General features: G+C 48.6%; 1 protein-coding gene across 6 annotated transcripts; it reads right to left on the bottom strand.

Annotated features, from left to right (window-relative positions):
• Positions 1 to 8,193: 8,193 nt before the first annotated feature.
• On the bottom strand, positions 8,194 to 22,711 carry BRD8 (bromodomain containing 8). 6 transcript variants are annotated; one of them, XM_084215748.1, is made up of 22 exons: positions 22,666 to 22,711; positions 22,295 to 22,391; positions 21,734 to 21,803; positions 21,425 to 21,474; positions 20,606 to 20,728; positions 20,372 to 20,452; positions 19,884 to 19,948; positions 19,164 to 19,300; positions 18,527 to 18,742; positions 17,143 to 17,287; positions 15,776 to 15,985; positions 15,083 to 15,363; positions 14,140 to 14,595; positions 13,701 to 13,794; positions 13,444 to 13,490; positions 12,894 to 13,108; positions 12,539 to 12,631; positions 12,287 to 12,355; positions 11,415 to 11,592; positions 10,670 to 10,774; positions 9,722 to 9,766; positions 8,194 to 8,595 (listed from the first exon to the last, which is right to left on the bottom strand). In XM_084215748.1, exons 1-22 carry the CDS (start codon positions 22,682 to 22,684, stop codon positions 8,536 to 8,538), a joined length of 2,856 nt encoding a protein of 951 aa, XP_084071874.1. In that variant the 5' UTR covers positions 22,685 to 22,711; the 3' UTR covers positions 8,194 to 8,535. The 6 variants fall into 6 exon arrangements, with proteins under 6 accessions (XP_084071874.1, XP_084071876.1, XP_084071873.1 ...); XM_084215747.1 differs by lacking the exon at positions 8,194 to 8,595 and adding an exon at positions 8,814 to 9,378; XM_084215749.1 differs by lacking the exon at positions 8,194 to 8,595 and adding an exon at positions 9,340 to 9,437.
• Between the last annotated feature and the right edge of the window lie 534 nt (positions 22,712 to 23,245).

Below are 23,245 nucleotides of genomic sequence, written 5' to 3' on the forward strand. Positions count from 1 at the left end.
AGACAAAAGTGAGTTCAGCCAATGCGACACTTGCTATCCAATCAACTTGGCAGGTCATTAGCAGTCACCTCTGGAAAAAATGGGATGCTGAGCTCCAGAGAAGGCAAGCAGTAATTAGTCTTCAGGAAGTCAGTCCAGGTCTTAGTGGAGAAAGAAAAGTTACTAAAATAGGTATCTATTAAACCCCCTAAAGATCGAATGGTGCCACCAGCAAAAATAGCAGTGCTGGTAAGGGGAACATGATAGGGAATAAATATTACTTCCCTTACTTTGACAGAATGGGAAAATGAATGGCTGCAGAGAGGACAACTGTGACCAGAATAGAACATGATTCAGCTCTGAAAAAATGCCATTAATCTCTCTGGGAAATATTCTTATGACCCACTTCTGTGCTGAGAGTGAAACATCTGGGGCGCTCGCAGCGGGTGAGGAGGGGGCATCTCCTGAGGCACATTCCAGGCACGGGGAGAAGGGACTGCTGATCTGCAGGGCCTGGATCCCCTGCCCAGGGACTGTCCCTGGAATGAGCCAGCCATGCAATGCCTGCACAGGGCAGGCACAATTCCCACCAGCTCCAGAGTCAGTGCAAGCTTCCAGGTTCTAATTACCAGAAGGGAGTTTTACTGAAAGAAATCAGTGGGAGATGCTGGTGACAGCCAAGCTCTGGAAAAGAAGGAAGGAAACCATCCCACTAGCCCTTTGGAAACCAGAGAAGACAGAAAACAACTTGATAGAAATCAGCCAGTGAGCACTTCCTCCACCAACTCACCTCTTTACCACATCCCTGTATCCAGGGGCTTGTTTCTCTGACACTGGCTTCAGGAACGGGCTGCTAAACCTACAGGGACAAGGACAAGGAATGGTCTCTGCCTGCCCCTGCACCAAAAACATGGAGCAGGACTTGCCTCTCCCTGCTGGCCCTGATGCACAGCCAGTGTTGTGCCAGCTGTGTAGGAAGCAGCATTTAGGCTCTGCCACATTAAGCAGAGGAAATCAATATGCAGTGTTCTCTCCAGCTCTGCAGCAGGCAGCTGTTCCCAAAGCAAAGTCCTGGAGAGACAGACCAGCCCCTGGGAGGGGAGGACTGGGACAGGTGACACGGGAGCTGGGACTGGTGACACAGGAGCTGGGACTCAGGGCAGTGTGTTCAGGACATGCTGATGCAGCCCTCTGCTCCCACGTACCTGTGGCTGGCTATCATCCTCCAGATGGACAGGAGCTTTTTTTTGAGGATCAGGTGCTGGAGGGGTTTATTCCAGCTTGGCTGCAGCCTGTGGAGTGAAGATACTGCCAGATCATCACACTCGAGACAAAGTAGGAGGTGACAATTCTGCTGGCTCCCACCACATCCAGGTGGATGAAGCTACAAAAAGCCTCTGAGTGTGATGGTGGGAGTGTTCTGCATCAGAATGCACAACCGAACATCCAGAGTGCAGGAAGATGCAGGACAAGAGGTAAAAGCAAAGCTGAGATAAGGAACAGGACCAAATTGGATAGAAAACCTCAAGCTGCTCTGCAGTTCAGAACTTTACTGAGGTGGTTTTTATGAAGTTTCTCTTCCCAAAATCCCATGTTTTTCCTTTGAAAGACAGTGCCAGTTATCACACATGTGGCAGAGCCTGCATGTGACTGACACACCTGCACCTGCTCAGAGGGGTTGGTAATGCTGGGCTGTGCATTGCCTGACAGAGCCTCACGTGCAGCTCACACCAGGCCTATTTGACTTGAGAAAACAAACACATGTCTTTTCCATTTAATCTCTTATTTAATCTCTACTCTTCTCTCTTCACCCTAGGATCAATGCCCTACAATACCAGCAAATCCAGAGACAGCACAAGTTACCTCCTTCCCTCCTGCTCTGCTTGGCTATCTCACCTTCCTGGATGTGACCTGGCCATGCACTTGTTCTCACGTGTGACAAGGGAAATGACTCTGTTCTGCTGCACTTGCAAGAGTGCAGAACCAGCTACTCACAGGTGCATGTTGGGAGAGTCTGTGGAGTCCAGCACTGAGTCTGCAGAGCTGCTGTCACTGTCATCTTGATCCAGGGCCTGAGCACTCATCTCAGGTGAATGCAGCTCATCTAAAGGGGACTCTCCAGGTGTGTCTTCAGTCTCTCCCTGCAGAGCACAGAGGACACATCTAAAATGGCAGCACATTACCTGAATCCTTCATCTAGAAGCCAGCCTGCTGCATATCCCCTTCCTGCATCCAGGCTCAGCTGGGAGCTTGCCTGCTCTGTTACTCAGAGGATGCTGTTTGACCTCACTCAGACCTTCCCAGCAGGAGCTGTGTCTGATCTCTTGGATGACATCCACCCCTGGCTGACACAAACCCTGTGGAGCTGAGTGGTGCCCAGTGTTGTGTCTGCTCTCTGGGAAGAGTCATGGATGTAGAGAGGGCAATCAGGAGCTGAGCTAAGACTGCCTCAGGCTCATTAAAGCTGCAGCTACAGATAACAGGAACCCCCAGAGTTCAACGAGGTTGTTTCCTCACTAACTCCCACGTTAAAATGACAGAGAATAGACTCAGCCAGGAAGGAGAGCGGTGCTGTTGTTGTAGTGGTTTGCCAGTAAAAAAGCTCAGTGGGATTTCAGGCAGGAGCACCTCAGAATCCTCAGGAGATCTGAAGCATGAGCAGACCTCTCAGAAAGAAACTGGACACTGTGTTTGACTGTGAGCACTGGGAGAACTGAGAGGGAGCTGCTGGGAGTAACAGCAGCTGAGAGCAGAGTAACTGCTGGGAATACACTGTCCTGGCTGAACAGTGAAATCCTGGGGGTTATTTGTCTCCAGTGTCCCCACTTTGCAAGAGAACAAGTGTGGAAAAATGGCCCTGTTCCTCTAGTGCTGTGCTGCTTTCCCAGGAATACCCAGCAGGCTGGTGGGAGCCCACAGCCCCCAAAACACAGGACTGATGCAAACCCAGGCTAGACAGTGCCTGCTTCTAAGACATGACAGTCCCCAGGGGCAGATGGTTATTGCTGGCACAGCCACGTGGGCCTGAAACCAGCCAAGCTGTGCTGCAAAACACAGCAATTAGAACCAGGCAAGTATTCCAACCTTGCCTTAAACCTGAGAGCAGCCTGCCAGCTCTCATGAGTCACCTTTACACTGCCAAGGAGCAATTCCTCCAACTCACAACTGAGGGTTTCATCTGTAACAAGCTTCCTGTTTATAAAGATACACAGCCATACATAAAAAGCACCCTTCCCTCATACATTTTTCCTGTGTTCCTCGTGTGTTTTGCCTCCCCTCTCAGAACCTGGGGCTCCCCATCTCTTCTAGAGTTGGTTTCCTTCATGTCTCATCTCTCACCCAGGACCAGAGGCTCTTTTAGGACCACCACTTTCCTACCTCTCTTCCCAGGAAGAGTTCTTCCTCATCTTTTGCCAGGATGTACAGTTGACTTTCCTCTGCTCCAGAGTCTGCTGTTCCTGTGGTCTTTTCCTGGCCCCTCACTTCCTCCCCATCACTCTGCTTCCCCACAGAGCCACACTCATCCCACGGAGTCTGCGATGACTCTGTGCTGCCAATGCAGAAAGATTCCAACATCTGGGTTACCTGCAAGACAGTGATTTATTACTTCAAATTGTGAAGGCAAAAGGGAGAAGAAATAAACAGCAGAGATGCTATTTTTGCAATCGCTCACGAACGCCTTTCCATTTTTAGGAATCCTTGCAAAATCTGATGAAGGCCTGTGTTATTATTACAGTGTCAGTTCACTGACATTTCTGTGCTTAAGGGTGACCTGGGTTTTGGCAAAGCAGCTGCCTGGGTGCACTGGGAGCTCCAAATGGGAGGAAAGGCTGGGCTTGGGCTGGGGAGAAAATGAACCCAGAGCTTCTGCTGTTCCCCCAGACTGTTTCTGTTGGTATGGATGGTGAAGGCCCTGCAAACCCCAATGTTTCAGGAGGGCCTGAACTATGCTGCCCACCTTCCTGTAATCCCAACAGCCCTACCTCCAAGAGGAACTGGAGAAGACTGTCATTTTCACATGGTTTCTCTGCCTCGTGGTAATCTTCACTATCATCCTTCCAGAGAGGCTCACTCAGCTCCATCTCACGGTCTGCATCTTGGCTGCTCCCCTCTAGCTTCCCCATGGCCTCCTCTTCAGTATTTCTCCAGCTCATCACATCCAGATCCAAGCTTGAATCCCAGTCAGGAAGAGACTGGAAATCACTGTTCTCTGACTTGATGGGAGATTCCAACTCAGACTTCCAGGCATGGCCCATCTGCAAACAATGAAAATACAGCAATTTCTTTGTACCCTGATCCAGAATTGCCAAGCCCAGCTTATTTCTTGACACCCTTGGAGAGCCACAGCATGGGAAGGACTCTGAGGTGAGCAGCCTACCCCTGAGCTCACACACAGCACGTAACTGCTGCTTTACAGCAGCTTCAGAATTTCAGGTTTTCTGGTGCTTTTGCTGTGCTCTCTCCCTGCCCTGGTCACTGGGCCACTCTGCTCAGGGCATGCTGAGCTGTCTGGGAGCCTGTGCCTTTGCTGATGCTCCGTATTTCAGGTGCTGAAGGCACCCAGCAAGCTCAGACCGAGCCCTGCTGGGGCTCCTCAGCTGCTGAGTGCTGGGAACAACTGGTGACTCCAAGGACAACTCACTGAAATTCCACTTGCTGTTCTCTGAGAACTTTTTATACTGGAGAGAACTTACTCCAAACCTTACAGACACAGTTTTGAAAGTGATTTATCTGGATGGTGGTATCTCATGTACCTGAGCCAGAAGAATTATAACCACAGTCACACACTGACAGAAAATAAAAGCTTGCATTCTCTTAAGAAGGAAGAAACCACTCATTTAATCTCTGTTCATTAGTTCATGCCCAAATGCATGAGTGTACTCTGAGTCCTCTAAGCCTGGGGAATTGATTGCAGAGCCACAGTACAACAGTAAAGATGTCACAAAATCCTCATCTTGCCAATGAATGGAGCTGCCTGGATGCTGCACCTATGGAGAATTCTATGCATTAATTAACACCATCTTTAGAGTCTTCAGTTAATTATGTACAACCTAATTTTTTCAGAGTTTTGAACAAGCATATTTCTCACTGATTGTCTTTTCCATTCTCAGGACTGCTAGCACAGCTCCAAATTCAGTTTATGGTACATAACTGGGAGAAATACAGAATCCACCAGGTCTGGGATGAGAAAACAGCTTTGTTTATTTTGTGAACTTGCAAGCAGAGTTGGGATCTGCAAGCCTGTCCTTCTGAAACCTCTTTCAAAGTTCACTTCAGTGGCAGCAGATGAAATTTGATGAGGTAGGAGATAACATTACCTGCTCTCAGCTTCCAGGTGAGGGAGTTGGGCAAACTGAGATTCCATCTGAGGAGAAACCCTGTGCCTGGAGCTCTCCTGCAGCCTCAGCAGAGCTGCCACACACAGAGGCACAGAAAAGCCTCAGCCTGGGGTAATCTGATCACTTGTGATCATCCTTTTGTGCTCCAGAGGGATAAACGTTGAAAATCAGGAAGTCCTGGGAACTTGGGCATAAGATTAAAGAGATCTTCAGCCTTATGTTCAGTTTTACCAAATCTTGGAAGCCTCAAGATGCCAGAGAGCAGAACAGCAGCGTTAGTGAAATAATCACAGACAGCTCAGCTCTACTCCAATTCCGGACAAAATGACACAGACTTGAACTTTTAATTAAGAATTGCCTGACAGTTCTTAATTATGTTGGCTCCATAAGTCACTAGCAAAGAACCTCTCTCAAACTGGAAAGTTTTAGTTCACTTTGCAGAGATCAGACACTTGCACAACCCTTGCTGTTCTGGGAAAAAGCTGTTAGAAATCAAAAAGACAGCCTTTAAAAAGAACTTACATGTCAAAACAAGAAAAATGATAAAAGCCTGAACTCTAATAAATGAAATGTAGAATTCACATAAAGTAGGCAAAAAAAAAAAAAAAAAGAAAAAGAGAACAATTTGCTAAAGACATAAAAGCAAATAAAAACAAAAAACCTCATCAAAAACATCAGAAGCAGAGAGCTGCCAGATGATCAGTGGGGATGACACATGATCAGTGCCAAACATCTCAGTGGAAAATAGGGCCAGTTGGAAAAACCAAATTAATCATCATTATCAGCAGTTGCCACAGAGGAGCTCACATGAGACCTTCTCTTGGGATGGGTCTGAGAGATGATATCTAATTAAAATGTCAACAGGGGAGATTTTAGAACAATTTGAGACAGTGAATAAACCTTAGAACCCACTGGGATTCATTTGTGAGCCCTAAAGAAGCTTAAATATAACGTGACCAAGCCTATGCTGTGTAACTTGTCATTTAAGAAGAAAACCAGAAAGGGGTGACAGTTTTATCTGTCTGTAACAGGGTGGGTGCTGGGAGATGCAGCACAGTAAAACATCAGCTCTGTACTAGACAGATTAGAACAAAGTATTAGGAAGAAGAGAATTAGTAAGTAGTCAGAGCATGAGATGATGAATTGGGAAAGAGGGAATGAGGCTCCGTAGAGAAAATCCTATCTGGGAATTTTAGAGCTCTTAAACATCATTAAAGACTATTAAAATGTCATGGGACAAGAGAAAAGGCAGAGAGAAAAATACCTGGTTAGGAGAAGAAACCAAGGGTAGGAAGGGACAGCAATGCTTGCTATGATGAAAGCAAATTACCAGAGGGTCTGAGAAAGGTCTTCTCCTGTGCTGCACCTTCAGTTTTCCAGCAGAGACAGTGGCAGGGCAGAGGTGTTACAGAGATGGAGCCAGACTCTTGTCAGAGCCCAACAGTGAAAGGAGACAGGGGTGACAAGCTGCACCACAGGAGATTCTGACTGGGTATGAGGTAAATATTTGAAGCTGGCCCTGCTCCCAGCAGCTGAATGAAGTAAAGGAATGCACAGAGGATCTCTCCAACTTAGAATCATGGAACAGGTTGGGTTGGGAGGGACCTTTAAAGGCTGTCTGGGTCCAGCCCCCCTGCCATGGGCAGGGACACCTTCCATTATTCCAAGTTGTTCAGAGCCTCATCCAACTTGGCCTTCAACACTTCAGGGATGGGGCATCCACAGCTTCTCTGGGTAACTGTGCCAGGGCCTCCTCATTGTAAAAAAATAAAAAATCTTCATCCAGTCTAAATAGGCCCTCTTTTAGTTTAGAACTACTACCTTGTCCTGTCACAAGAGGCAATGCTAAAATGTTTGTCCCTAACTGAAATCACTCCATAAAATGCATGAAAGACAGGACCTCTGTAACTTATTGTGCTATGAACTGAGAACAATAAAAATTCAAACCAGAAGTTTGCTCCCGGGTTTAGCAGCAAAAGACAATGAACCAATCACCAATCCAAGGGAGTTTCAGCATTTCCACATCAGTAAGGTGACTCTTGGTGAAAATTCACCTCAGCAATACACAGGACTTGACACAGCAGGCACGGCCAACTTCAACACTGAACTTGTGAAAATTGAGAGCTCTTACTGGATAAGGGAACAATGCCTCTGGTCTTAATCCCAGTGACTCAGTTTCCTGAAACCTGTCTACCAGAAAGCTGCACCCTGGATATGCTGCACGGAGGGCAGAGCACTCCCAGCTGCTGCAGCAATCAAGGATGGTGTCATTCTGTTGTTTTTCTTTTCCCCCATGAATGGTTGTGTGGGCAGAAAACAGGCAAGTTTCATTTCAGGTCATATGAGCAGAAAAAGTGACTTGGAAATTCTCACAGAGAACTTAAAACTTCATGTTGCTGAGGGAAAGGACTGTAATTCCCAGTAGAAACAGGGCACAAGCTCAGGTGTGAAACCAGGTATTGGCAATCCTGCCTACAGCTGCTGGGATCACAGATTTTCACTCTGACTAGTGCAGCCTCCACAGATCTCTGGGGAAAGAATGTCAAGTCCTTTGCAATGCATTTTCTCCTAAGGAAAGCTCCAACAAGACTGCAGCACTTAACTTCTCAAGATTTGATCTCCAGGGTCACCAGAGTGGTGCTGTATCCTCACACACTCAAGCAGGGAATCCTCCTCTCCATGCAAGCAATGCAGCATTCCTGTGATTTATGGATTGCCTCTAACATCAGAGCTCTGCCATGCATGTGTGCTAGAGGGATAACTGGAAAAGAATTATATTTGCAGATAGTCCAGATGGGGATCCAGGCTTGTACCACAGGGCTCCTCCCTGCAGAGCTGTGATGCTCAGTACACTGCACACCGGTTTGTTCCCAGATTTTAATGTACATCACATTTACACATCACTAGTAAAAATCTGTACACTTCACATTACAGTACGTACGAGCCACCAGCTGCTAGCTAACACCAGAATACTGATGAAGCCCAAGACAACTGCCCTAAAACAGGCAGGGGGGCTGGCCTTCCCCTCGAGGGAAGTTTCTTTGGGTTACACATTCTGACAAGACACTGCTTTCCAGAAGGGCAAGCGAAGGTGGTGAACCAGGTCCCAGAAATGGACCTGGAGCTTTTCTTCCTCCTTCAACAGCTGTTAAGAGCTGCCTGCTCACACTCCAGCTCCGGATTCCTGGGATTCTGCTGGGATTTTGTGTCTGCAGCATCATTTCTTCATCTTCATGTCTGCCTCGATGGCGCAGCGCCGCCCTCTGGTGCCTCCGTCCTGCTCACAAGGCAAACAAACAGAGTTACACAACCCACAGGAAGGGCCCTCCGGCACAGGGGAGGGAGGGAGAGGGGGAGGGAGGGACAGAGGGAATTCTGCATCTGGCAACAATTTTTCATGCCTTCCCATCAGGAGAAAGGGAAGCTGTCCCTGCCAAGGCCTGCCTGCAGACCTACCTAAAGATGGATCTGGACACAGCAGGGTGCTGGGCTTGGCAGCATCTCTGCACTGCTGGAGCCAGGGCAGAGAGAGGCAACACCTCTGGCCCAGACAGATGCTTTTGGAGCCTGGACAGTGCAGGCTTCCTCCTAAGCAGCAGATTCTAGCTTAAGGTGGGAAAAGGAAAACTGCTGACTAACCTACCTTATCAGCTGCTGATCCCTATGGGAAGTGCTCCTCCAGCTGAGTGACCCTGGCACTAGCTCCCTAGTTCCTCCACACAGCTCCTTTCCACGAGCAGAAGGTGAGCTGAGAGCTTCCTCTGATCCTCTCTCTGGCTGATCTGCTGCCTCTCCTGGAGTACTCCTCTGTCTTTAGATACATGTGAGAGATAAGGACTGCTCTCCATCTTCCTCCTCTCTCTCCTCACAGTAACTCAGACACTTGGGGTTTCCCACAGGGAATGTTTTTCCAAACACTTCCAGATCACCACGGGCACAGAGCAAGATATTTCTGCAGAGTCTTTTTTGCTTTCTGAACCAGGAACAGATAAAGGACACACGGCTGACTCCTCACTCTCCCAAGACCTTTTGTACTGCCTCGGACGTGTGGAAGGGGCAGCTGTATAAACATGAGAGATGTAGGAACTACAGGACTGCACCACTTGGTTTGTCTTCCCACTTACATGGAAAGAAAGCAGGAGAGAAGTCATGGAAAAAAAGCAAAAGCAGATGACAAAACAAAAACACTTGGAACCAGAAGAAAGGAGTGAAGCCCCACCCGCTCACCCATTCTGAGAGTAAGGGACTGAGACGTCTTCTCAGCTCACAGTGGTGCAGCCCCCAAGTCAAACACACCCTGCTGCAGTGCTAAGGATGCTGAGACAGTGCAGTGATCACCCAGACAAGGAGCAGAGCACCTGGCAGCAGTACTGCAGAACCTGCTGGAGCCTTTCAATACTTACAAAGAGAGAGAGAAGGAAGGCAGGAGAGCCCATTGGGACACTGTCCTGTTAAAAGGCCAAACAGAAGGACTTATCAGGCATCAGCTACGGAAATGCACACACCACACAGAAGCACTGAGCCCACACATGAGCATAGAGGAACATGTGCCCCACTCCCCTTCCTGCAGGGCGTCAGTCTTATGCAGCAGGAACATAAAAACAGACAAAAGAGGGATACTGCGAGAGCCAGAATGCCAGGAAAGGGATATTCCCTCCACAGCCACAGCAAGTTTTCCTGGTCTACCAAACAATTCCTGCTCAGTGCAGCTGTCACTAGAACTAAGCAGGCAGCCCCTGCTGTCACAGTGTTGTGTGCACCAGAGAGTACCTGAGATCACTTTATCAAGTTCGCATATGTCTTTAGAGAAGAAAAAAACACAAATCTTCATTGTTTAGATCAGCGTGGAATTCAAAGGTTCGCTGGTATATTTTACACAGCAAACGAGAGGTGATTGATTCTCTAGCTCTAAAAACCTGACTAGGAAGTGAAGGATATGGCAATTCCCTTCACCCTTCTGCCATACCACAGAATCACAGAATCTGTGGAGCTGGAGGGGAACCACAGGATCACTGAGTCCAACTCCCTGCCCTGCAGGCTCATCCCCAAGAGTCACACTATGTGCCTGAGAGTATTCACATCTCTTTCAATACTCTGTTCATTTCCCGACCTGTTTTTAAAAACAGGTAATAGAAGTATTTGGATTACAGAAAAAACTCATGAGTCCTGCCTCTGGCATGCTGTACAGCTCTAGAAGTGAAATACAATCAATAGAGACATTTAAAGAAAATCTGTTCACACGAAGATGCTGGTGTGGGAATTTTTGCCTCCTTGGTGTGGGAACTTCATGCAGTATCTTGGGATTCTTCAGAAGATCCCAAGTGCCCTTGCACAGGGTGCAGCATTCTCACCTTCTCTGAAGCATCCTGCTTGCGAGTGGAGTCTCGCCCCCGCAGGCTCTTTGCACTGATCCCTGACTCTGATGTTTGCATCATCAGTTGTGTGGCCAGAAATTGCTGCAAGGAAACCACACTCTGTTAAGATTGTCAAGCAAAACAAGCTCAGTAAGTGCATGTCAGTGACCTATCACAGACCACAGGCTGGGAATGATTGGGTCAGAGGCAGTTTCAGTTCCTTGTGTGCTGCTCAGAATAAGTTCCCCAATTTACCTCAGAAGCCACAAGTCCTGAGGAACTACAAAACCCCAATTCAAACTCAGCCCTGCCAGCTGGGACATTCTGCTTCAAAGGATATTTTAAATAGCATAAATTCAGAGGGCAGTTTCATGTGCACTTTGTATCAACATAAACCAGCACAGCCACCCAAAGAAGCCGTCAGGCGTCCCCTGTCATTCACCGTTCTTGTTGCTCGTTTCTGTTCCTGAACCACACCCTGGTTCTTGCTGGCCTAAGCATTTCCCTGAAGGAAATTACATTTGAAATTGGTCTGGGATGAACATATAAAAAATTTTGCTTTGTTACTTTTAACTCGCCCACAATCTAGCTCAACACAAACACCTGAGCTACCATGAGAGAGAAGCAGGGAAGGACAGGACCCACTGCATTCAAACACACTGGGAGTGAAACTGTGGGACAGCCAGACCTATGGACCAAGGCAGATGCTCTGTCCTGCACTGGCCTCAGCTCAGTACTTTACCTGGATCTGCTCCAGGACATCTCTCTGCATCTCCACAGCCATGTGGTACACATCATGGTCAGAGCTGTTGTACATCACTGCATTCTGAAACATCAGCATGATATCCCGCTGGAACTCGGCTGTGGTTCGGATCAGCCCGTTCTCAATGTTCTTTTTGATGGTAGATAAATCCATTGGCCTGTGAAAGAAATGCAGGCAAAATTGCAACAGAAACGCTTAACTCTTTCCCATCTCCTTTGGAAACAACCCTGGGTCTGTAACGTGTTTGGTTACAGTGTGTATTTTATTTAGCTGAACAGGCTCTCCCCCATGTGCTGTGCTCCCCAGTACCAAGGCCTGGGTCTCAGAAGACCCAAGGGGTCCAGCAGTTACCTGGAATAGTAACAAAAGCTTCAGAGATCTCTCAGGAGAGACATCTGCCTTCTCCAGGCACCACTGACAAGAGAAACTAAGGAGCTAGAGCTGCAGCCGCTGAAATTGAACTGTCTACAAGAGATTTAGCAGCTAGCAGGGGATTCTGGTAATTCTTCCAGAAAAGTCCACCCTTTGGGACAGCAAAAAATACTGATTAAAGAACAGATTTTAAGAATTTCAAAGGTGAAATCCTACTCTTGGATAGAAACTGGGAGAAAGAGATCAGTTTCACCTTACTGATAAAACGTTCTGTGTAAGTCAGTGTACTTCACTCCAAGTCAGGACTGTGTACAGACATGTGCCTGTTACTGATGATGACTGTTCTTGGGGAAACCTGCTTCTGACTGAATCATGTCAGAAAAAGAACACTTTTCCAAGTCTGCACAGCAGGCAAATATGACATTGTTGCCAGAAATCCCTACAAATATGCAAACATACAAAAGACTGCTGAGACTCACCTCTGCACAATGCTGTGGTAGCCTGGTGCTATGTCATCAGTTACAGGCTGTAAGAAGACATTGGCATACCTGCAGAGAAAAACAGTCCACTCAGTGCCTGTCCTTGCTGGTAAATATTTGTTTCATGCTCTCCTGTTCATTTGTCTGTAACAATATGATTCATCATCTCCCAAGAGAGATAAGCCTCTGAGATGGGAGAGTGGAGACTTGTCTAGGATTAGTCACTTCTTTCTGCCAAGACATCAAACTCACCTGTGATTAGCTGCTGCTCTCCAAACCAGCATGATGGCTTTCTTCCAGATCTTCTGAGCCTGTATCGCTTCCTGGTCCTCACTGCACACTGAGCTGGGAAGAGAAGAACATAATTCCTTCAGAAGTCTGATCACTGCCTGAGAGCAGAAAACTCATGGTTTGTTTTGTCCTTGACATGCCCATGCTAATCCACGCCAAAGACAGACGGAAAAAGTGGGAGCTGGTACTGGAGTGCTGTCTGCACACTTGCCCTTGTAAGCAAGAACCAAACAAATCATCAACAAATTCTCCCTGAGGACCCACTCAGCAAGCCAGCAATGGGAATCCTGCAGTCCCTGTGTGCCCTGACACTCACAACTGCGAGGAGGCCGGGCTGCTGGGGATGGAGTCAGCGAGCGCGTGCGACTGCAAGGGCGCGTTGTGGACGCTGAAGCCGTCGTCGCTCTCGCTCACAGGGGGCTCGTTATCCATCTCTGAGAGATACCCCTCACCCTGGTCTTCTTCTTTGGGTTCCTCCAAACTGGCAGCCTCACTGGCACCGTCCTCATCATCCTCCTCACCCTGCCCATCCTGAAACACAGAGTCCATCAGCTGGCACAGCCAGCTACAGCAGCCACTCAGCGCCTCCAAAGCAACTACGGTTCTGTGAGCAAAGTGATTTTCTGGGGAGGCTGCTGACAACTGAACAGGCCCTTCCACAAAATCCCAGTTTCTCCAGCCTGCCCCGCTTGTCCCCACAGACCCAGAAGCACATACATAAACACCTTACATTCTGAAGCCATCTCCCCTTCAGCTGCAGACTGCTCAAAGTGCAGAAAGCTGAACACAAGCTTTACCTTTCAGCAGCCAGCAGCAGCAAGATGTTGCTAATAAACTCAAGATGACTAAAACCAACAGGGAATTACCTTTATCTGACTCCTAAACAGGGCTTGGGCCTCCTCCTTCATTGATTCTGTGAAAGAAAGAAATGCAGAAAGATTGATTCTCCCAAGCAGCCTTTCCTACAAAAGCTCCTGCACCAACGCCTACTGTCCTGCAGTAATTACCACTGTTCCTACAGGTATCTTTTCTCCCTCCTCCCCAAAAAACCTGAACCAGATAACTAACAACTATCCAGCTAATAATGTTGCATGTAAAAGATTTCCTAGCTGAATTAAGTTACCTGACAGCTCAAATTTGTGCTGAACATCAGCCTGTGAGGAGTCTTCACTCACATTTGGGACTTGTGGAGGGGATGAATCATCATCAGGTGGGGTCTGGAGGGAAGAGAAATGCACAAATCTAGATGTTTGTGTCAGCTTACTTCAGTGAAGGTGTGGGCACATCTCACTCACCCTAACCTAACTCCAGGCAAGGAGGTTCACTGAGCACCTTCCCAGCAGCAGTTCTGCACATGGGTGGGGGGAAATACACAAAGGTACTGCCTAAAGCAGAGCTGCTCTGCACATCAGCAGCCTGACTCCCAGGAAAACAGTCAGTCACATTCATTGAAGGGTCACTTCAACCCAGCACTCATCCTTCCTCTAAACTTTGCTCCTACCTGCCACAACTGCTCCTCTCTTTCCCCACACCATTTCCAGGCAGCCTCTGTGACCACATACCTCTGACTTCACTGGATTGAGCACTGCATCTTCTCCTTGGGATGACTCTATTTTGATTTCCGAAGTCTCTCCTGATGTTACAGCTGCTCTTTGATCTTCTTCTATCTCTTGGTTTCTAAGCTCTGGAGTTTCTGTCACTCTGGCAGTTGCTGGTATGGTTTCTTCAGGGCCCAGCTGACTCTGGTCCTGCTCTGCAAGTTCAGTCTTTATTTCTGACCCCAGCTCACTGATGCCCATTAGATCTCGAATTCCCTTTGCCTCTGGCTCCTCACACTCCAGTCTCTCCTGCTTCACAGTCACAGACACTTGTGGCATCTGGGCCTGTTTCTCATGCTCCTGACGAATTGAATGTTCCCACGGGCCAGGAAGGGTCTGAGGGTCATCGGTATCTTCACAGAAAGAAGACAGAGCAGCTTCAACAACTGCTGCATCCAGGACTTCAGGGTGGTCGTCTACCTTTATTGTCAAAACAAACACACAGCAGTGCAGGCCGAGGTCAGAAAGAGGGATTAAAGAAAAGTTCATGTTATTTGGTACTGAAACAATTGTGGAAATCCCAGTCTACTCCATTTACAAAGTTGCCTTTTTTGCAGCCAGATTTGTATCACTCCCTGTGAGAGTTTCTCCTGAAGCTTCAGTTTCAGAAATATGGACTCATGGAAAGGATTCTGTGAGCAGTGCTCAGCTGTCTGCCAGAGACATGACCCAAACCCTACCCTCCAAGGAAGAAAGACATTTCTTTTTGTACTCTGAAAAGGAGCACCAGCGTCAGACAGGCAGCAGTGGTGTCCTTTCCTGTTGATCTGGAAAATCATGGTGGGAATCTGCATTCTGGAATATTATTTCTTGCTTGTTTAAACTAAACTGGTGAACAGCAATCATTTGAGATTAACCCAACTGAATGTGGAGCAAAAGGCACTGGCACTCTGCTTTCCCCATTTACCTTGTCCTCAATGATGGCTATAATATTTCCAACCGTATCAAAGTCCAGCTCTTCCCCCGTATAGGACACCGCAATATCCATTTTTTCAGCCAAATCCAGATCTTCCTTCCCATCCATGCAGTGATCTTTAGAAGATCCTGCAGTGCTGCCAGCCCCAGAACCCAGGCACTCTTTCTTGATGGAATCAATGATCATAGATATTTCACTGCTGTCCATGGACACTGTCACAGTATGGGAATCAGACACTGCCTCCATGGAGACACAGGCTTCGGGCTGGCTCACTGCACAAGGATGAGAGGGACAGTCAGAGACCAAGCTGGAGAAGTCCCCACATACACAAACACTGCAGTGGGTAAGACCAAGCACCAACCACAAGTATTTCAGGCCCCTCCACCCCACCACAGCTTAGATTAATAGAAGACAAATACGGGTTTGCTTTCCCACAGGAGAGACAAAGTGAGATTCCAACCCTTGAACCGCAGTCCAGCAAATCACTAGCACCCCCACCCACACCCAGCAAACCCTGTTTAAAACCATCTGTTTACTCCAGCACTCAGCCATAACCATCATTTTTGGCCAGGATGGTGAGTCTGAGGTGACAAAGCCCAGCTGAGAGCTCGCAGGGCGCTGATCCCACGGGAAGTTCTGCTTTCCAGCAGGACGTGACCTCTGAGTGCGTAGTTAGGAACGCACCTGTGGCTACGCTTTCTGCAGCTGCAGCTGGTGGCACAACGGCTGGTGCTGACAGCGTGGGCATCATGACAATAGTGGCCTGGGACACAGGCTCTACGGGGGGTGGCAGGAGCTTAGCTGGAGGCTCACTGGCAACAGCGGAGAAGGAAGCAAGAGGTGAGGTGAACTGTGCAGGACCAGCTTCTAAAAGCCGGGAAAGCGTAGGAGCACCTAACAGAGAGTAGAAGGGAAAAGCACATGAGCAAGAAGCAGCCACCACTGAAGTCCACAAAGCCACCACTGGGCTCTTCACTGTCTGGTGGCTTCTTCTGGGAAAAGACACAGAGATACCTATACAGAGTCCCAAAAGCTGTAGAGAGAACCTGCACCAAAAAATGCATGACTCCTGTTGTGTGTGCAGTCTGAGGCACAATCATGCAGCTACAGAACACTGCACTCACTGTAAGGGCTGGACAGACTAAGCCACACATGCACAGAGATGCCCTTCAAAGGCTCATCCCAAAACAATTATGGGAAATCTGAAAAACAGTGCTGAGAGCGCCACACAAGGTAAGCCAAGACAAACGGTCATCACAGGAGCTGGGAGGGAGTGGAGGGGATTTCCTTGCAGGTTTCTCCAAGGAAAAACCTGGAGAATTCCTTTTATGTCAAAGGCTGCCATTCATCTTAGCTGTAACTTCCAGTCTGAATTTACTGAACTGTCTGGACGAAATTAACAGGTCTTAAAAACCCAGATGTGGATGAGGAAAGCAAGATTACTTGTATGGAACTCTATATGAATGAATGATATAAATTCTCAGTTGCAGACAATGTGATTAAATCACTGATCAGCAGGAGCTGAGAAAAAAAAAACCCTCCTTAGGTAGGTTGTTCTGAAAAAGCCCAATGCAGAGTCTTGCACTGTCCCCCTTACCCCCACCCTGTGGAACTTCCTCTGGAGCTCAGTGGACTAACTCTCAACAGATCTCTAAGATAACAGCAGAGGGAAGGCACACAAGTTCTCCAGTTCCACAGGAAGCTGTGTTTGTCATGTTGGGGATCAGATCTAGACCATTTTTTCCCCCAACTCTCTGGGAACAAACCCTTTCTTTCTACATTCAGATAACTGGTATTAGCCAGTGTCCAACCCAGAAAACCAGACTGCATGGATCAGGACTGAATCAGGCCAAATTGTTTCAGTCACTCTTTTAAGGATTAGGGTCTTAAAAAGTAGGGGTGAGAGGGACAGGGCTACAGAAATAGGAATACAACTGATAGAGAAGCCCCCAAACCAGCCAGGTAGACATTATCTTTCCCCCAAGAAAATCCACAGAACAGTCTGAAGGTACATCTTAAGGGAGAACTGTACAAGGAAAGGCCTGAGTTACCTGAAGCAGCTGGAGATGCAGGGACAGCACCAGGTGCTGACTGCATTTCCCCACTGTGCAGCACTGGAAGGACACTTCCTACCTCCAGCAGCACTCCAGAGCTGTTCATGTGACCAGAAGCCACTGCCATTTCATTTTCACCAACCTGTCAAAGGAGGACGAGACTCAAGTTCCTGGAGATACCACCACACCAGTGATTCTCTGCCAGATGTGCATCTCCATGAACAGGACCAGCATCTGGTGTCCCAGCATTTCTTTTGCAGCTTTTATTCAGGTTAGTCCCTGCCTGAAGCCCCTCACACAAGTGCAGAACAGGACAGTCTGAAACTGTTGCTGTTCTTGAGCTGTAACACAGCTGCAGTGCTACCTTCCTTTGCGGTGAGGCCGAGTGCATAATTTGCTCTACCACAGTTCTGTTCAAGGACCTCACAATCCTTTGCACATGAGTCTCTCTAGACCCTGAGTTGGCACAGAAATATCCCTTGTTTTGAGCTGAGAGAAGTAGAAGTACCAAGATGGAAAGTAACTCGATCAAGGTCACACAGTGAACCTATGATGGACCTTGAAACAGACGCAAACCCGTCCTGTTCCTACAAAGAAAACTCAGCCTTCCACAGCCATTACCTTTCCCTGCTCCACTTTATGTTACATCCTGCAAACACAAAATCCACGGAACATCTACCCAAGCTAACAAATAGAAAAACCCTAAATCTGACTACTATGAAGAAAAAAGTCAACAGCAACACACCTACTCCATCACACAAGCACTAACCCAGGGAATCTGTGTCACAAGCAGGCTGATGGCTGCTGTTTTCAGACTGGGCTCTGAACAGTGTCAGCATCTCCTAAGACTTCCCAAGTCACTAACACCACAAGTGGGTTCTCATCACAGTCATTCTAGTAACTGTTTACAATTAGGAGAAAATGGAAGCACTTCTGTACAGGTCATAAACGCCATTCAAGGATTCCCTACTCTTGTACACATTAAAAATACTGAAACAGGACTTCCTGACAAGGTGTAAAGAATTGTGAGCCCAGTGTTAGGAATCACCAGGGACACTATGGAGGCTGATGGGGATGATGCTGACTGACAGGTTCCCTCCCCTGAGGAGAACAATTTCCTCTGGCAAACCCTGCAACTCCAACTCCTTATGACTGAGGGGACAGCCAGTCCTACGTGCTGCACGAGCCCTGCAGTCCTGCTGGGAAAGGGGCTGACCTCTGCAGCTCACAGGGGTATTTATACCTCTCAGATTATCACTTCTGCTGGGACTCTCACAAAACTGCACATTTTAAAAAATTCTTTGCAGATCCCCCTTTTTCAGTGGGAAAGTCTGGAGCAAATTGTTTGTGTGCTTGCATATATGAGCAGAGAGCTCCATACCAGCCTGGGGCTTGTGGGCAGGAGACTGCCCTTCTTCAGCAGCTCTGAGAGCAGAGGGGAAGGAGGCGGAGTTGCTTTTTGTCCTAGCATCTTTTTCTGGGGTGAATCATCAGTGACTGGGGTCATGGGGGCATCCAGGGGAGCAGAGCCTGGAGGGGTGTCAGGGATTCCAATGAAGGAGGCAACTGGGGTGCTGGGCAATGTCCCTGGCGTGACCTGAGAAAGAGAAAAACCACACTGTTCAAAGCCACACTCCACCACACGGACCAGCCCCACTTGCTGCTTCCCCCAAGAGCATTGATCCAGCACACCACAGACACCTACTCCATTCACTCACTGCCCCTACTCCAGGCATGTGCTTTCACCCTTTCCCTGCCCTGCAGAGCCAGTTCCCAGGCACTCACAGACTGCCTGGCCAACCCACTGATGCCCCTACAAGGCCTCTGATCCAGGCACCGGATCACCACAGACAGGGAAGAGGACGTGGATCTCGAGCAGCACTGTCACCAACCACACTACAGCACCTGAAATCTGCAAAGCAACGCAAGGACTTCTCCCCAGGCCCCTTCTCTGTGATGGATGCAGAGCCCCATGTCCCCAGCTGGGCTTTCCCTCCTACCCAGAGAAGGATCCTTACCCCTGGACTGGCCTCATCCCCAGCAGGCTGGGACAGATCTCCGAGGGAATAATCCCCGCCCGGGGAGGTGGAGCCTGCAGGAGAACGAACCATCACCCCCGTGAGCCTCCGAGGCGGGTTCTTAATGGCCTGGCGAGCTGGAAGAGAACAGAAACTACAGTCAGATTCTGTGACTCCATAGTAGAGTGGCACAAAGAATTACCTTTGACTTTAACTTTAAGAATTTTAAGAGAACAATTTATATTATAGGAATTTCTTGCACCCCACTAGGCACAGTTCCCAAATAATACTGACTTTGGGTAATACACTTCAGCTGCAGGTTTCTCTAGCAGTTTGGTATTCACCACCTCCCACCACCAAATTAAATGCCCCAAGAGTTATGAAGAACTAAACATTCAGAATAAAAGTTTCTTCCTCTTATCTTCAGTGACCAGGGGAAATGAAAGGTGTGAAAATCCTGACATTCTACCACAGAGCTCCTTATTAATCCTTCTTTCCCTTGGATACACTTTTCCTGTAGATTTTATTCCTTTTTCAGAAGCCTCTGCCTTTTACCTTGTTACAAATATAGTGCTGGAAAGAGAATACAGCTTCTCTCTCCAACTTTAGGGTCAAGGAATTCCTCCTGCAGGTCTTAACAAGACTTCAATATTTTCTAAAGGTTCTCAGGAACATATGCATTGGTCTGAGGAAAACGAAGGCACCTCATTTCCAGCTTACCCTGATAAGCAGCATCTGTAGCCTTCCTCTTGACTTCTGCCTCCTCCTCTTCCATTTTTTTCTTTCTGTACAAAGTACAAAAACCTTCTGTCACAGGGTGTCTCAATTCCCCTTAATTCCCCCTTCAAAATGCTGATGCCCACCCTGTTATCTCCAGACAACATTAAACCACTCCTGTGGACTCAGGCTCAAATCCCCCAGGGCGAGCAGCAGAGCCAGAGAATGACACACAGGCCAAGAAATTTCACTTCCAGATGATTGTCAGAATGGAGGCAGCAAACATGGTTCTGCAAGCCATGGCCAAGCTCTTTACTGAGCAACTCAAAGGATGTTGCACACCAGCTGCTATCCCCCAGTCCAAGCTCCCAGAGGCCAAAGCATCTGCCCAGCTGCCCCATTTCTTAACCCAAACTATGTGGAGCAAGAGGTTCTGGACAAACAGAGTGTCAGGAAACTACAATCTCAGAAGGAATAATGAAATAACCCACATCATAATCTCATTGCACAGCTCCTCCAGTCTGTTATCCATGTGTCCGGCCTGGATCAGCTCTGCATCCTTCTTGAGTTGCCTGCAATCATAAAACCTTTTTACATTTTGATCACTGAACTGGACAACTTAAGCAGCATTTTCACCCCAATCACCCCCAGTTTTCATCCCACTTGGACTACTTTTCAGGACAGGACTCTCAGGTGTGCAACATTTTAACACCTCTGTCATGTACCTGTACTTTTCCTGTGTTTCTTTAATAATTTTCTTCAACTCCTCAACCCTCTCTGCAGTCAGTTTCCGCACAATAACATCTTCCACTGTCTCCACAACTTCTCCCTTCTCACCACGTTTTCTTCTAGAGAGTAAGAGAAAAGAAAAACTCAGACAAACCACAAGAAAACTCAGTTCCTCTTTCATAAATGGTTGCTTTCTGTCATTCATGACATGCTCATGCAAAAAAAAAAATCAACTTCCTCCAATTCCCTCAAATTATATTGGACAGCACAATGTTCAAACAATTGCTTCAGGAAACTTTTGCTAATTCACCCGGTGTTAAAGTCTTCAGGAACAGATCAAAGATGCAAGTCCACTAAAAATTCTCAACCTGAATATAATCCTTCCACTTCAAGAGAGAATTCTTTTCTCCCCAAGAAGAAATATCTGTTTTTTTCTTCACTAACTCTACTAAGCCCTTTCTATTTTGCAACTCTAGTGCTGAAGATAATTCACAAACAACAGTCACACACAAATATTACTTTTAAATATCCCATCTTTAAGTTAATATCATGTGAAGTCCCCAGACAAAATGCCTGGAATTAGGAGCAGTAAATAACTCATATCACAGAGCTGTAGTGACAACCCTGATAAGAGAACTGTAAGAAACCACTGCAAATTAGTGACAAATACAAAACATCTCATTCTGAAATGCTCCTTTTGGGAAGAGCTGGCTTAGGGAGAAAGTAATTTAACAGTGACAAGGACTTTGCTATAAGAACCCACAAGTGCCCCCTGAGCTGCTGCAGGATGTGCTGGGGTCAGACTTTGTACTCACTTTGGGGTCTCTGTGGTCTCCAAGAGCTCTGAGTACTGAGATGCACAGTGCTGAGAAGAAACAAAGGAAGTCAGGGAACAGTCTGCTTGCCCAAACAGCAGGACACACCACAATACATGGACATCCACAAATTCCCAAGTCAAGGAAATTCACAGCTGAATCACATGCCTGGTGAAGGATCTCTTTAGTTAGCCTTACTTAGTAACTGTGTACTGGATAAAACACAGAACAATTAATCCTTAATTCATCCTCAAGACGGCATTTACAACTGTGCAGAGATTTGGCGTCCAAGATTCAAATGTGTCTTACCTTTTGGGAAAACCAGTCAGGTGGGCGTCCTGGCTCTGCAAAAGGTTTGATGGCTCTGCTGACTGAGACCCTGTGGGAGGGAAATGGCAAGTCACCATCAACTTACCTTCTCCCCCAGCCAACATGCAGAGAAAAGATGAAAACCTCTCTTACATCACTGATGTCCCTGCTATGGGCAGGAACATCTTCCACCATCCAACCTGCCCATGGACACTTCCAGGGATGGGCACTCACAACTTCTCTGGACAACCCTTTCCAGTGCCTCACTAGCCTCACAGTAAAGAACTTTTTCCTAAACTCCAACCTTACCATCCCTCTCTGAGTCTGAAGCCATGAAGCCATTCCCCCTTGTCCTGACACTCCTCGTTCTTGTCAAAACTCCCTCTCCAGCTCCTATTGCTCTTTATTTCGATTAACACATCTCTACTTTTACACGGTAGCTACGAAAGCAACAAAATGCCTGGCCAGGTACACCTTGCACACCTCTGACATCCCATTTTTGTCCCGAACAGAGGCAGCGCAGTGACAGCCCCGTGCCGCCCGCCTTTCCCGCTCCCGTACCAGTTCTGGTCGCCGCTGCGCATGACGGAGGAGGCCAGGCAGAGCTTCTCGCGGATGGACCAGGGCTCGGTGGGGCCGGCGCTCAGCAGCTTGTGCTCTGCGGGACAGGGCAGGAATTTGCGAGGGCCGCACCCGGGCACACCGGGACTCGAACCCGGGACTCCTCGGCTGGCCCCGCCCCTCTCGGACTCTTTGGCCTCGCCCCTCCCCGGACGCATTGGCCCCGCCCCGCTCCGCCCCTCCGTTGGCTCTTCCCGGGAGGTTCCTCCGGAACCACTCCGTTCTCCTCGGGCCATTCCCCTGCCCCTTCTCCTCCCCAGCCCCGCCGCCGCGCGCTCCACGCCGCGTCTCCCGCCCAGCCTCGCACTCACTCCCGGGCCCCGCCGCCATCTTCCCCGCCCGGCCCTGAGGGCGGCAGGGGCGGCACCGCGCGCAAAGCCCGCCGGGAGGCGGCCGAGCGCCGCCACGCCCCTCTTGCCGTGTGCGCGCGCGCGGGCGGCCCGTTGCCCCGGGCCCCGCCCCCTCCGTGGCAAAAGCGGACGCTGATTGGTCGAGGGACGCTCATGCCGTGCTCCCATTGGCGGAGCGGGCGGGCGGCGAGGTTTGAAACGCCGAGAGAGGGGCGGCGTGAGGGGCAGCGGGGCCGGAGCGGCGAGAGGGGCGGCCGGTGCTGTCGGTGGGTCCCTGTGCGTGCGGCCAGACCCGCGTGGTGCTGGGCTCTGCGTGTGGGGGGGCGGCGACGAGCTGTGTCTGGGCTTGGTGGTGTCCTGTGCGGTGGTTGGTGTGTGCGTTAGGTCTGTTTGGTACCGTGTGTTAAACGGGTGTCCGTGTGCACGTCACCTGTATGGTGTCCGTATGTCCAGGAGGTGGGTTTGGAGTCCTGGGTCGTGTTTGTGCGTGCGCGGGCTGTGTCTGGGGTCCTGTGAGGTTTCCCCGTGTGCAGGGGCTGTG

This window comes from Fringilla coelebs (genome assembly GCF_963513975.1).
Source record: "Fringilla coelebs genome assembly, chromosome: 15".
Taxonomy (NCBI): domain Eukaryota; kingdom Metazoa; phylum Chordata; class Aves; order Passeriformes; family Fringillidae; genus Fringilla; species Fringilla coelebs.